Source organism: Eublepharis macularius, chromosome 6 (genome assembly GCF_028583425.1).
Source record: "Eublepharis macularius isolate TG4126 chromosome 6, MPM_Emac_v1.0, whole genome shotgun sequence".
Lineage (NCBI taxonomy): Eukaryota > Metazoa > Chordata > Lepidosauria > Squamata > Eublepharidae > Eublepharis > Eublepharis macularius.
The window spans coordinates 32,288,851-32,303,861 of NC_072795.1; the positions used below are offsets into that span (position 1 = coordinate 32,288,851).

Here is a 15,011-nt window from a genome sequence, read left to right on the forward strand (position 1 = left end):
AACCGAGTATTCATGGTTCTGAGAGTTAGCACCCAACCCTGGTGTAGCTCAGCCTGACAGTGATCATCTATGAAAACAACAGTGGGCAAATCACAAGAGAGAGCACTGATGGCAGTCTCCACTGTGGTTACTAACAGCGCCACTATAAGCAGAATTACACCCTACTAAATCCAGGGCTCATTTCAAGGGGGGACGCGCTGGAACACAGTTCCAGCACTTCCCCAAAGAGGTCACATATCAGGTAGCCCTGCCCACCTGACTCTCGGCCGTTTTGGGCCTGTTTCAGCCTGGATTGGGGCTGAAACGGCCCGGATTGGGCCTCTGACAGATGGTGGATCACTCTCCCACTCAGCAGTGGCCTGATCCTGACCATTTGGGGCCCCTTTTTGGCCATTTTCAGTCCCTTTTTGCCATTTTGGGCCCAATTTCAGCCCTGAATGGCCAGGATTGGGTCCAAAACGGCCAGGATAGGTGATGTCAGAGGGTGTAGCATATGCAAATCAGTTATGCTAATAACACACTTCTGGTGATGTCAAGGGGTGTGGCATATGCTAATGACTTATGCTAACAAGTTCCTCCAGCTCTTTTTCTACAAAATGACCCGACTAAATCTATTGACTTCAGTCAATTTAGAAGGGTGTTCTTGTTTAGCAATGTACCGAGAATCCCTAAAAACAGGATACATTTAAGATGCCAGAGAATTCCCAATCTCCTTCCTTTCTCAGCTATTCATTTCCACCTGGTAAGCAAAACCAAAAGTGAGTCTTGTGGCATCTTAAAGATTAATGAATTCATAAGCTTTCACAGCTGATAGATGCCTGAACTATGTCCTTGAGCTAGCATATACATAAGCACAGAAGTAAAGCAAACATAAACAGGGGAGTCAAAAGCAATAAAATGCTAGAGATACAGTTGATGTAGCTATACAATGTTTAGTTATATATAACAAAAGCAGAGTGATGACTCAGAACAGCAGCGCTTCAGTAATAACATTACTAAATGTAATAAGCTAATGTAACACCTGCCATGGGACAGGAACCCAGTCTTTATTGGGGCCTCAATGACAGTGTCAATCTTTACAATTAGCAATTAACAAACTAGAATTCATCAGGATGCTTGACACTATCTCACCAGGCCTCAATGAAGATTGAGCAAAAAAATCCTTTTTCTGTTCGTTTTGTCCTCCAACCTTTGGAATGAGTCTGATGGCCAGAGTTGCACTACGTTGCATTCATGCTCACTGCTTAATGCCTGATATACTCTTCACAAATAAATGACCTTTGAAAACTACATTACCTGAGAGGGGGGAAAAAGACAGGGAGATTCAAATAAAGGACAGCAAGTCACCCCCGACAGTTCTATCCCACCCGCTTTTAGAATACAGTTCCATACAGAATACTAAACTCAGCGGGACTTACTTCTGAGGAAACATGCAAGAAGATCGGGTTGGAGAGTACATATTAAGTCCTAAACAGCCACAAGACATATTGAGCTTAAAAAACAGAGCGTCCCGTTCCTGCCTAACAAGCCAGTCACTTTTCCCACCACATAGAGCCGCACCCTTGGGCCCTATCCACGTTAACTCTGCATCTCCCTTCGCCACGTTCTTCAAATTGCGTTTTATTCGATAAGCCCCGCCCCTTCATTCTAATTCTAGGACACGTCAACTGCGTTTCGCTGACCCGGAAGTTATATTTCTGTCTGAGGCTTTTCTTGCTTTTAAATTCTTTTAAAAAACCCTATGCGTTTCTTTTTAAAAATTCTAACAACAGCAATTCCGAAGTTTGAAAATATAACCGGCGTTTAGAAAGAGAGGGCTGGTGGGAAGGGTAGAAACACCGGAAGTACTTGTAGTGGGGACCCCCTGGCTCGCCGGAAGTCCTTCCTTTACGGTCTGTGCTGCGTGTACACTGGCTGGCTCGTACGGAAGCCGCGCGGGGTCACTCTCGGTCTGTCTCTTTCTTTCTCTCTCTCTCTCTGTCTACTGGGCCGGCGTGGAAGGCAGGAGGCAGCGATGGCTCCCAAGGGCGGCAGCGGCGGGGCTCGGCAGCAGTCCGAGGAGGAGCTGCTTCTGCAGGACTTCAGCCGCAACCTCTCGGCCAAGTCCTCGGCGCTGTTCTTTGGCAACGCCTTCATCGTCTCCGCTATCCCGATCTGTGAGTAGGGAGTAGGGGGAGCAGGCAGGGCTGGGCGAGCGCGTGGAAGAGGGTCAGTCGCCTTTCCCCGCCTCCTCTCCTTTGGGTCATTGGTGACTCAGGTGTACAGCATCGGTTCTGTCCGCTTATCGTTCCATTTATTTATATTCCGCCTTTCTCACTGAGACTCCAGGAGGATTACACACTGTGGGCCAGTACAGTCCATTTCAAAGACATTTCAATAAGCAATGTAATAAAGAATATAAATGCAAATTTGCAAAGTTTTAAAACTAGCAGAGATCTAATACAAAGTTGAAGAAACACTAAATGGAGCATGACCAATTGTAAGACTGACCTGTTAAACAACATATACACGATCCAGTAGGATCATACTTACAGCGACAGTATGTAGAAGTAAAGTCTATAGCCCTATCCTTTATTTATGTCTATAATAAACAGCTAGGGCATTCACTGAGCAAAGTATAATAGGATCTACAATCAAGATGTTGAATGGACAGATATAATAGGGTATATTGTCTAAGGCTTTCATGGCTGGAGAACGATGGTTGTTGTGGATTTTCTGGGCTGTATAGCCGTGGTCTTGGCATTGTAGTTCCAGGAACTACAATGCCAAGACCACGGCTATACAGCCCGGAAAATCCACAACAACAATAGGGTATATTTGAAAACAAGCTTAAACCAAAAGCAGAGATGAAACTTTTCTGAAAGAAAAAGTAACTAATTAACATGGCATCTTTAGCAATGTGGAAACTACCCAGTAGGAGCATATCTATATTAGAAAAAGTTCCTCAGCATTGTGTCCTCAGTGCTAGACTTGGGTATAATTAGGCAACATTGCTTCCAACAGAGGCACAATTTTAATCACTCCCTTTCCTTCCCTCTCTTTTGCTGTACTTACAGCAATTTCCTTCCTTCCCTGTCCCTGCCCATATCAGATCCTGGAGTGGACTAGGGCAGTCTCCAACATTGGCCCGGATTAAAGAAACACAGTTGCCAGCCAAACACCACACCCAGCATTTCCAGTTAAGACCCAGTCATAGGTGATGTGGAACACCTTGCCCTGAACAAGAGTCTTTTTGTAAAGTAGCTTGATGTGTTTAATGCCTCCCTCATCTTTACAGCAGTGTCTTTATATATACCTACATAGCAACTCGAAGGAACTCTAGAAACTAGAAGGAATTTAAGATACTGGTAGGTTAGGGTGATCATTATGTGAAATTTCAGATGTTGCTCCTGATCTAGGGCCTTTGCAGTTCCCTTCGTGTTACTAGGTCACAAAGTTATCTGTACATCCTATGTATCATTCAGTCTTATTATTAGGAAGTGGAGAGCTTAGTGATAAAACCTCTAGTTTGCTTGTAGAAGGTCTCAGGTGAAATATATCTAGGAATAAGTAGGTTTTAGTGGATTCAGAGGCCCACTGTACATCTCACTTTCATGAGTTTTGTGAGTATTGCAGGATCCCATTTGTATGTTGTGCTGCTTAGGTGGTACTTATTTTGTTTTTCTTCATTTACACCTGGTCTTTCTCCTCTGTGGGGTCATGTACCAGTTTACATTGTTCTTTTCTTCAGTTCTGACACCAGCAATCCTGTGAAGTAGGTTAGGCTGAGATTTGAGTAACTGCCACAGCAGGTCCCATGGTACAGTGGGGATTTGACTTTGGGTCTCTCTGATACTAGTCCAGCACTCTGTCCACTACACCATGCTGGCTGCCTTTGGATCTAATAGCAGGTTGCATACTGCATATATAATCTGGTATCCACTTCTTTCATAGGACTTTGAGTGTCTCACGTGGAGGTAGGAAGCGACTTCTTACTGTGTCAAAGAACACTCTTGGTCTTTCTCTAGCCAAAGTGTTTGCAGCAGAGAGCTTTTCCAGCTTTCTTCTCTGAGATACTTTAACTGCAGATGCCAAGGGTCGATTTTGCAACCATGGTAAGCTGCAGTACTGCAGCCCAAGCTCTGCTCACAACCTGAGTTCGATCCTGGCGGAAGCCGAGTTCAAATAACCGACTCAAGGTTGACTCAGCCTTCCATCCTTCCGAGGTTGGTAAAGTGAGCGAGTACCCAGTTTCCCAGGGGTAAAGTGTAGATGACTGGGGAAGGCAATGGCAAACTACCCCGTAACAAAAAGTCTGCCAAGAAAACGATGTGATGTGACATTCCCCCATGAGTCAGTAACGACTTGGTGCTTGCACCTTTACCTTTACCTTCACCTTACGTACAGAATACATGGTCTTCTATTGAAATGCAGGCCTTTCCACTTGTGTTTCTGTATCAGAATAACTTATGGGAAAATGTGCATGGAAGAGGGTTCATCTCAAAGCAAGTGTATTTTAAGTGGGAAAGGAGCATGTTATTTCCAGAAAAGCAGTTCTGGTTCAGTTCTGTTGAGGCTCATCTTGTTTTTTCTCCTCCAGTTGATGTGCGTGTAGAAACATAAATAAGATAGACATCTTAAAGTGGTGATAGTGAAGGGGGTTCTGGCATAACTTCAGATCAATCTGTTGCTTAATGGTTAAAAGCTGTACAAAAAAGAGAAAAATGAATTTTCTAACAAACCACTAGGTGGCATTGCCACTCCTTTTTGACTGGTTTGTTTCTAAAAAGAGTCAAAATCAGCTGCTTGTATTATGTATGCCCATGATCACTTAGAAAATACAGACATGCACAACTGGCTTTTACTGAATCAGAACATTAACAAGTCCATGTTGATTGTGGCTTCTTAACTGGGAATGGCAGGGATTGAACTGGGGCCATGCAAAGCAAAGTATGTGCTGCCCCCTTGCGTGGTGGACCTCTTCCCATATGTGTGAACTTCTTTGTCCATGGAATGTAAGTGTATTGCCTGTCTTGGAATGGTGTTGGGCTCCCCAACATGATTCAGGTTTACAGTGCCAGGCAGCTCCTGGATCTGACGTTACTCTTGGAGGTCCAGTTGGCAAGTGGCCAGGAGTGCTCATTCCCAGGTTCAGCTGGTGTGCATGTGGTGGTAGCCTTTCCTAGGTAGTGGAGAACTGGCCCACAAGCTCATGCCTTAGTGACTTCTAGATTAGACGGCTGCAATGCACTGCACATAGGGTGCAGCTGGAGACTCTTTAGGAAGTATTGGAACTGGTTCAGAGTAGGCTGCCGGGTTGCTAATAGGGCCGAGCATTACTCTGATCTCATGCCATCTTTGTTGGTTCCCATCTAGTTTCCAAGTTTGAGAGCCAGTTTGGTGTGGTGGTTAAGAGTGCGGGACTCTATTTTGAAGAGCCGGGTTTGATTCCCCACTCCTCCACTTGAAGCCAGCTGGGTGACCTTGGGCTAGTCACAGCTCTCTGGAGCTCTCTCAGCCCCACCCACCTCACAGGGTGTTTTGTTGTGGGGATAATAATGACACACTTTGTAAACTGCTCTGAGTGGGCATTAAGTTGTCCTGATGGACGGTATATAAATTGAATGTTGTTGTTGTTGTTGTTATAAGTCCAATTCAAAGCACTGGTCTCACTTATACAGCGTGAAATGATCTGGGATGAGTTGTCTCAAGCATTGCCTTCTCCCAAAAGAGTCTTCTGAGCCACTCTTCAGAGGACTTCCTCTGTGCTCCCTGCCATCTGAGCTATGGTGGAGGGGACATGAAAGAGCACCATTGTCCTGTAGCTAAGTTTATAGCAGCAGCTCAGCAAGGAGTTCTTCCGTACTTCTGTTTTTCCACAGCAGAGCAAAGATAGTGTTGTTTCAGAAGGCTTTGGGGAGGAGATGTGTAGTGTTGTGGTTAAGAGTGTCAGGTGAGGATGTGGAAGACCCAGGTTCCATCTCTCTCTCACACTCTCACACTCACACACACACACAGCCTACCACACAGGATGGTTGTGAGGGAAAGGGGAGGAGTGGAGTATTAATTATGCCATTCCTTGTGCCCTGGAGGAAGCTCAGAATAAAAATATACTGAACAAATAATAGTGAAATTGCTATTGCTTAATTTATCTTATTAACAGGCTGTTCACTATGACTTGTATGCATTGTTTGCTTTTACTTAATGGTTTAAAATTATGATGTAAGCCTCCCTGGGGAACCATTTTTGGACAGAAGCCTGGTATGTATGTAGATAATGTGCATGTTTTTTCCTAAATAAATGGTAAAGAAATGAACAATCCAGACATGAGTTCAGCCAGTCCCAAGGGTGCTTTTTTCAGACACTGTTACTTTTATAATGACTGTTGGTTTGCTGCATCTCTGTGCCGGACGGACAGTTTGTACACCTCCAATTTAGAATTTTGGGAAGCAGCCCACAGACGAACAAAATCGTGGCATGCTTTGCAATGAACATGACATTACGTAGCTTGTTAGTTTAAAAACTACTCATTTCTTGTAACTCAAGATGTTCGTGTCTCCTTAATGTTTCATTGTCTTTTTGAAGCCCTGCGTATGCGAGAGCATATAATTATTGAGTGTGTTATTTTTGTAGAACTTTGGAAAAACTTGTTAAGCATTACACAGATTGTAGATGCTTGATTTTTGCTGATTTTTCCTGTATTGTATTAATGGTAACATTTGGTGGTGTCTTTCCATTAGGGTTGTATTGGCGGATTTGGCATATGGACCTTGTTCAGTCTGCAGTCCTGTACAGTGTAATGACCCTTGTCAGTACCTACCTGGTTGCTTTTGCCTACAAGAACGTAAAGTTTGTTCTGAAGCACAAGTAAGCATTCAGATAACATGTTTCCATTTTTTTAGTTGGCAGGGGAAAATAATATTGTTCCTCTAAAATTTATTAATTTTTTTAAAAACCCTTGTCTTCCTACCTGCAGCTTGTTTTCTGAAAGCCGTTTCAAACCACCTTTCTGTATTTGAGCAATATACTTAGTCTTGTTCTTTAGTGGTTCTCAAAAGACAGCTCTGTATGTAAACAGTAGCCAACAGGCATGATGTTTTATGCATATAGGGTGGGGGGCTTGGCTCGGACATTCCTGGACAAGGAGAGAGAGTGCAGCCTGCCTGTGTCTCAGGTGTTCATCCCAAATGTGGGCAAGACTGGAAGGTGGAGATGGACAGAAGCCATGCCGAGCATCGTTTCTCGTGCCTCCTGCTCTAGTGCCAGTACCTTGGGGCTCGCCTTGTGCTTGTGCAGAGAGCCATCCCTGCACACCAGGCACAGTGTTGTGGCATGCCACTGTTCAGTGCATGTGCAAGGAGTGACTTTTCCCTGGCCTTTAGTGTTGGACTAGGCCTGGGTAAATCTAGTTTGAATTTCCCACTCTACTGTACACCTGACGGGGTGACCTTGGCTAGTGTCTTTTGGCCTAGCCTTATCATGGAGTTGTGAGGGTTAATTGGGAGTTGGAGGGGTAATTTAGCCTCAAAACTTTGCAGGACGGGGGGATCCCCCCAAAATCCAGGTAACAATTTAGGGTATACTGTTCATTCCTCTGTGAGTCCATGTGGTGTGATGGCTGGAACTGTGAGTTTGGGCTCACTGCCTTGGTACTTCTGCAACACTTGCAGTGGGACTTTCTTACCTCACGTGGCAAGGCGCTTCTGTGATAATCATCTTGGTGCTATAGGAAGGACTTCTGTCGAAATGGGAGCAGGCTTGGAAACTGGTTATGTTCCTTAAAATCTTGCATGTAAATTCCTTCCTTTGCAGAGTAGCTCAGAAGAGGGAAGATGCTGTTTCCAGAGAAGTCACTCGCAAGCTCTCTGAGGCAGACAACCGGAAGATGTCACGTAAGGAGAAAGATGAGAGGTAAAGTCCTGTGCTTGTCTCTCAGGAGATCTAAATGCCACCCCTCTCTTCGTGGTGGCTTTGAGTTGGCTTGGAACTGCTGCGTTGATTTCCACTATCTTGTGCTTCCCTGGCTCAGTACGGCCGTCTGCAACTTGCTATCTTAGCCCAGTAGTGTTTTAAATGTCACTTGGGCCACAGCTGCTGTAGCATAGTGGTTAAGTGGTCAGGCTCTGAATCAGCACTCTGCTGGTTTGCTCATGCTGTTGCCATGAGCTCAGCAGATAGCCTTGGCTAAGCCCCTCCTTTCAGGCCCAGCTCCCCAGCTGTATTGTGGAGATAATAATAACACTGACTGCTGTTAAGTGGGGCACTCATCTGTCTAGAAGAGCGGTATATAAGCACAGTTGTTGTTATTATTTGTGCTGAAATTGTCTTGTTGGTTTTTAAAACAGCTTGGTGTTTACTGTAAAAGCAATACTTAGAGAGGCTTGTGCTTAATCCCCCATTTTGTATATTTTGCTGGATTAGGATTTTTTTTTTGTGGTTGCCATTTCTAAAGCATTTCTCATCAGCCCTGAATTGCATGCTTGCTAATCCCCTCTGACTCTCGAGGCCAGTCATTACCCCTTGAAGCTAAGCTTCTCGTTCTTCATAAATGTCTGTAGTTGGTAGCGCAAAGCTTTATCTTACTTTATTAAAACTGGGGTTTGTGCCTCTTTGGAAGATGGTCATGGACCTCACGGCGTGAAACGATATCCTCAGAAGAGCAATGCCGTCTGCTTGATTTGGGAACCTGGCTCTGCAGCTAGTCAGCTTTCAGTACATTACAGCTGGTAAAAATCCTTGGCTGTGTGAAGGTCCCTCCTTGATCCATGTAAGCAGCAATTCAGTGGCTCATGAAAGCTCATACCCCACCACAATGTTGTGTCTTACAGGTGCTACTACTGGACTCTTGCTCTTTTCTAGTGCCATCCTAAGCAGTGTTACACCTTTAAAAGGATATAGCTTTGCTCCAATTTGTTTATTTAAAAGATTTATCTGCCTGCCTTTCTCCCTGAGCATATCAGCAGCCGTGGGAATGGCATTGTAACAGGACAATCATACGCAGAGTTGCGCTGATCTACATCCATTGAAATCAATAGGCTTACCCTGGAGTAATTTTGCATAGGATTGCACTGTTGGAGGCTGTTGCCTGCATTTTTCAGAGCAAACCCTGGAATCATCTATCTGCCTGTCTATTACTGCTGAAATGGGGCTCATTCCAGCTGCACAGGAAATCCAATTTGAGTGTATTAAACTTTAATCACAGGGTCATGTATCAGTATCTTGGGGTGGTGGTGGTGGGGGACTGGAAATTAGAGACTATTCTCAGTGACAAAGAATTGCAATGCGCCTAATTTGTTATTAGCCTGGAAATGGTTTAAGATAACTCTTTCGTTTGCAGAATTTTGTGGAAGAAGAATGAAGTGGCTGATTATGAGGCAACCACGTTCTCCATCTTCTATAACAATACTCTCTTCCTGGTCTTGGTTGTCATTGCCTCGTTTTTTGTGCTGAAGAACTTCAATCCCACCGTGTATCCTTTTTCAGATGTGCAGGGAGTTCAAGGGTGGGGTCACATGAACTTTCTATTGCATCTTTTGGTGCTTGTAATGGACAGAATTCCAGGGCCTGTAACTCGTATAATGCCAGCACAGGTTGGTACAGTCAGTGCTGGGAACAAAGAAAGTTGCACTTGCCACAGTGATTATACACATTGGATCCAGGAGGCTTTGGCCAGTGAGCCACATTACCTCCCATAGGGAAAAACAAGCAAAGAACTCTTCGATCCAGTCCATTCATCCCATCAGTAAGAGAATATTAGGAATTTATTTTATTTTTATTTAACAAAATTTATAAGGGTCAACACGGGGACAAACAAATTAAAACACACATAATAAAAATCACATCTTAAAAACGATTAAAACCAACCAAAACAACAGCAGCATATTATTAAAAAAAATTAAAACCAGAGCTTAAATTAAAATTTTAAATATAGAAATATGTAAAAACGACAATTAAAACAATGGGCATGAAAGAGGAGGCCCTGAGGGAACTCCAGATGAAACAAAAAAAACCCCCTCTTTACCTGCTGGTGGACGATGGCAACAGATGGAGACAGGTAAGCCTTTTTGGAGGGGACCAGACTTTTGGTGTCATGGCTGAGAAGCTCTCTCCTGAGTTGCCGCCTGCCCAATTTCAGCAGATAGAGTATCTGAAGCAGGGCTTCCAGAATTGACGGCGGTAGTCAGATAGGTTCATAAGGGAATAGGTAGTCAGTCCAGAATGGAAGGTATCAGTGCAGTGCAGACGATTCAAGTTTCTGTTCCTCACATTTCTGGACTTATTTTCCCTGAAATAATTTTTCTGACAAGTGCTTTGCATTGCCTCTGCTACAGCTTTTCCAGAAGTGCCTTTTTCCATTGTAGAGCCAGCAGTAATCCCTAAAAAGTAGCGTCTGGGCTAACTGGAAGTACTGGGAGGGAGGAACCAAAGAGAAACAGAGCGAGAATCCAAAAGGAGGACTTGCACAGCATGCCGTGGCACCTGGGAAATGTGGACTGGATCAGACCCGTAAAACTTCTTGATCTCAGTTTGAAGTTGAGTAGTGGATTACAGATTGCTGTTGATGGAAATGCTGAGGGTGGCTGTCACATGGGAACGTGGACCACCTCCCCCCAAATACCTTAAATAAAATATTTCAAAATAGGTTATACTATACGCTTAAACAGAATTATACCCTTCTGAGTCCATTGAAGTCATTGGGCTCAGAAAAGGTAACTCGGCTTAAGAGATTGCTGTGTCAAAATCTGAGCACCGGTTGTAGAATGGAGCTGTGCCCATAGTGTGAGGGAACTTAGTATGGGATGGGAAAGATCTTTCACGAAGATCCTGTGTGACATGTCTAGAGCTACAACAACAAGGCAGCGATTCCCCTTGCGCGAGCTCCGAACCTGGGGACAGCAGCACCCTTTCCAAGGCACTGTGGCTTAAACCAGCCACCCCTCAGGCTTTGCAGGATGTGCTGGGCTTGAGTCTTAGGGGGCTGTCTGCTCACTGTAATGTACACACACATGCACGTGCACACAGTTCTCGTTCCAGGTGCAGCTTCATGTGGCTCTTCTCATTGCTGCTGTTGCATTTACTTCCGAGTTGGTCTTTGATCATAATCATTCACTCGTATGGCCACTGCTCCGTTTCTGTAAACCTGTTGTCACTGGTAAGGGAGGTAGTTGGTGGGTCCCCTGGCAGGGAATGCCTGCCTTTCATCTGCAGTGGTGTGTGGGTTACTTTGCCCTGTAGGATTTGGCTCTTAGGGCCTGGACAGCAGCTAATTTTACAGGAGGGCCGATGAAGGTGGAGATGAAGCAGATGGCCCACCTGCTTCTCAAAACGAGATTACTAGTCAGTCCCCCTGCTGCAGGTTCCTCTTCTTTGGTATAGAGGTTCGGATCTACTGGAAGGTTTCTGCAGGCAGAAGGAATCTTTGTGTGTGGAACAGGATTTTTGGATGCCCTGTGAAATGATGCTCCTGGCAGATGGGGAACCCCAGGAAAAGCATCAGGAGGGAGTCAGAGGTCTGCTGTGAGAGGGGGGAATTGGTGAACATGCCCCCCCCCCCTGCAGATGGGAAAACACTGGTTGGATCCAAACCGTACTCTCTTGGTGATGAATGGTAAGCTTCCCAAGACTGGTTTTTGGGCTGCCTATAGGGCCCTCTTGTAAGGGTTTAGCCACCATGATGCATAGTGAGTTTGGGCCAGTATTCTTGTCCATTTATGTGTCTTGGTTTCTTCATCCTTGACATGCCTTTCTCTCAGAAATTACATCCTGTCCATCAGTGCTTCATCTGGATTGATTGCTCTGCTCTCTACTGGCTCTAAGTAAATGGAAGTGGATGGGTGACCCTGTCCACTCACACAAAAGCTTGAAAGATAAGGAGGGGTTGCCTTTCTGCAGCTGAAAACATGGGAAATTTGCGGTTTTTAAAAACACGATATGGGTGGAAATGTCCGTTCCATTTCCTTGATGAAACAAAAACGACTGCATTGGATATTGTGAAAAGCTTTTGATGGTTAAAATTTCTGTGGAATCTAAGAATACCAAGTGACCATCGCAAGAACTGTGCCTGGAGTTCTGCAAGAGGAATATTTGGAACAAATATTTTGTTACCTGTCAGTAAAAGGAACCTTATTTTGCTGTAAGCAGTTATCATACCTCTTAATGTTTTGTAACCATGTTTGAATAAAGGCATTTCAAAAATTGCTAGCCAATGAAGCTTCTTCATTTCAGATTGTGCCACATATCCTACCTTAGGCTGGAGGAATTTCTTCCAGGGAGAGAAGCCTTCCCCTAACTTAAGTGGCACTCTTCTGGAGAAAGAGCAACTTGAGTTGGAGGGAAGACTCTTCGGCCAAAGGAAGGTCTGTAACTTGGCATGTGGACAGGCCTTTGGTGGTTATGTACCCCCTTCCCCCACAGCTCCTGTCTGGGCCCTCTCATTCTGCTGAGAATCTGTCTTAGAACACAACTTTTCTTATCGGAAACAAACCTTCAAATAAAAACTTTTAAGGCAACCGGAGGTGGTGGTTAAGAAAGTAATCTGTATTTTTTCCTGTGTTGCATACTTCAACTGACAGTATGTTAATAGCCATTGGAGAAATGGTGCCTGCTGGGTGTCTCATTATGAAGCTTTTAAAAATTTGTTTTTAGCAAATTGCTACATTGCTTGTTTTCTTCTGCAACGTGCATTTTGCATAATGGGATTTTTTTCCACTGGGGCGGGGGGGGGGGGAAGTCAAGTGATTTTATCTTGCATGCAGTGAATCATCAGACACAGGACTGCTTTAAATTCCATTAATGCAGGCATTTCCCCTCTGCAAATGAATGGATCCAAGTCATGATCAAGTCAGGTGCACAAAATGCCTTTATTATGTCGAAGCAGAAATCAAAGGCGGAAAGCAGTTCCTAGTATACAGCATTTTGAATTCATTTATACAGAGCAATGATTTGATTGAACATGAAAAGAAAAAGCATCTTTTGTTTTAAAATACCCGCTATAGTTAAACTCTGTTCAGAGGTTTGTCGGATAAAAGGTTAGAAAAGGAAGGGACATGCTTGATAGGAACTTCTGGTGGGCAGAAGTTACTCCTCCTGAGAGAAAGAAAATGTCACCTGTCTTTTCTGTCTCTAATAGCTGCTCTGTTCAGTTCAATCCTAGGACCCCCCCCCCCCCAAATTCTTAGCTGTGTTGGTCCATAACAAAATCCAAAACCCGTGTAATCATAATGGTGTAATAAAAGCTATTCCATAGATTTGGGTTTATTATAATCCTAGGAGCAAACCTGTGTATGTAAGGGAATGAAAGTATGGAGCTGCTTGTTCTCTTGAAATGAATGGAGATGGCTGTTCTAGGCAGGGAAGAAGCTTTGTGTATGTACCAGAGCTCCAGGATTCAGCCTCTATGATTGGTGTGAGGTCCTTGTGCCTAATGGAAGAACCCTTTCTAAGCATGGAGTGTCTTTAGCAAAGCAGTACTTGGATGCCTTTCTGTAGATGGGGCTCTGTACTACGGTTATTTCCCCTGAGCCGGTATAGGCAATCTGTGTAAGTAAGAGTTCCTGTTAGCTATTCCTACTTCCAAATCCATTCCCTTTTATGCAAAAGTGATGTGCTGATCACCTGATCTAGTGGGGAGGGTCCCTTTTTCTCCACAACAGGTAATCTGATTTGCTACCAGTGATACGTTCCGATATATTCTGCAGCATGTGTTGGGGGAGAGAGGGAGGTGAAGAACAGTAGGTCTGTATTCTGTCTTGGGCCCCAACTGGATAGTGCAAGGAAGTCATTCACATAGCCTCCCTATTCCTCTATAAAGGGGAGAGGGAAAGCCAAGAACAGGGGAAACTGCTTGGAGCAATTCAGTAAGAAGGGGTGGGTGGGAGGGGTTGGATGCACCTTTCTGGCCAAGCTCCTTTTATTGTCAAAGCATACTTCATCATATTCAACTTTGCCCTTCGGTTGTGGTTTGCCCTCAGTGTATCTGTTGAAGAATTAGGATAGTCTTGCCAAGGCCCTGGCATCTGTAGGGAGAGGTCACAACGACACGAAACTAGTTACAGAACAAGAGTTTTCTAATAAGTACACTTCCAGAATAGCGGGACACAGGCAAGCAAAAGACTGCTCAGTTGGTGCACGGTCATTTCAGTCAAGGAAAAGGCTACAAGAAGGTCTGTGTGACCCTCAGACCCCAAATGAGATTCCTCTAGTGGTCCACAACCTCACTAGATAGGAGCATGTTCAGGTGCCATCCACTGTGTTGACTGGAAATGTACAGCTGTGTTACTTCCTCAGTGTGATACACATGGAACTATTTGCATGAATTCTCGGCACATGGCAGCTGCTGTTTGCTGTCAGCTCATCCTGAACTCTAGCCACCCTGCCACATATGTACAGAATTGCACACTGTAGCGTGGCACTAAGTGTGTGTGCTTGAAGACCCGCTCCTGGCCTGGCCTACTGGCTGTGCAGACTTTGCATACTTGCTGTGCTTGACACGTATGACTACTGAGCGGCACAAGTGTGCTAAAAACCGTGACAGTCAGTGTGTGGAGAGGAATATGAGCCCTCCTGAAATAAGAAATACAATCCAGGCTGGGGAAGCTGTAAAATGTCTGGGGATGCTAAATTACAATGAACTGCTCAAAAATTGCACTGACCTTTCTGAAAAACCCACCCGATCATGTACAAGATGCCAGCACTAAAGGGAAAATGAAAACCTTTCGCCTTCATGGATATCTGGTTTTCAGAAAATTGTCCACAGTTCTGCACATTATGTACATTTATTATACATTATATTAAGTAATAAAAGTTGCACAAGCTTATGTCTACAAGCTACCAGAAGGAAAGCAGGCTTTAATCAAAGAGAGAGGGCTTGCACCTGTGGGCTTTTGGTTTCTGTTCCGGCATTTTTATATTAGACTTGCCTAGTTATTATTCAATTGTTCTTTCAGCCGGATCTTAACCATATTTGCTTGTAGTGCAATATAAAGCAGCGTTGACCCTTCCTAAATTCAGAATGGGCTTAGAATAGTGTAATT

At 44.3% G+C, this 15,011-nt stretch overlaps 1 protein-coding gene across 1 annotated transcript; it reads left to right on the forward strand.

The window, feature by feature from the left end:
• The first annotated feature begins 1,890 nt into the window (after positions 1 to 1,890).
• SSR3 (signal sequence receptor subunit 3) lies at positions 1,891 to 12,176 on the forward strand. Its single transcript, XM_054983695.1, has 5 exons — positions 1,891 to 2,156; positions 6,720 to 6,846; positions 7,792 to 7,890; positions 9,317 to 9,448; positions 11,733 to 12,176. Exons 1-5 carry the CDS (start codon positions 2,015 to 2,017, stop codon positions 11,797 to 11,799), a joined length of 567 nt encoding a protein of 188 aa, XP_054839670.1. The 5' UTR covers positions 1,891 to 2,014; the 3' UTR covers positions 11,800 to 12,176.
• The last annotated feature ends 2,835 nt before the right edge of the window (positions 12,177 to 15,011 follow it).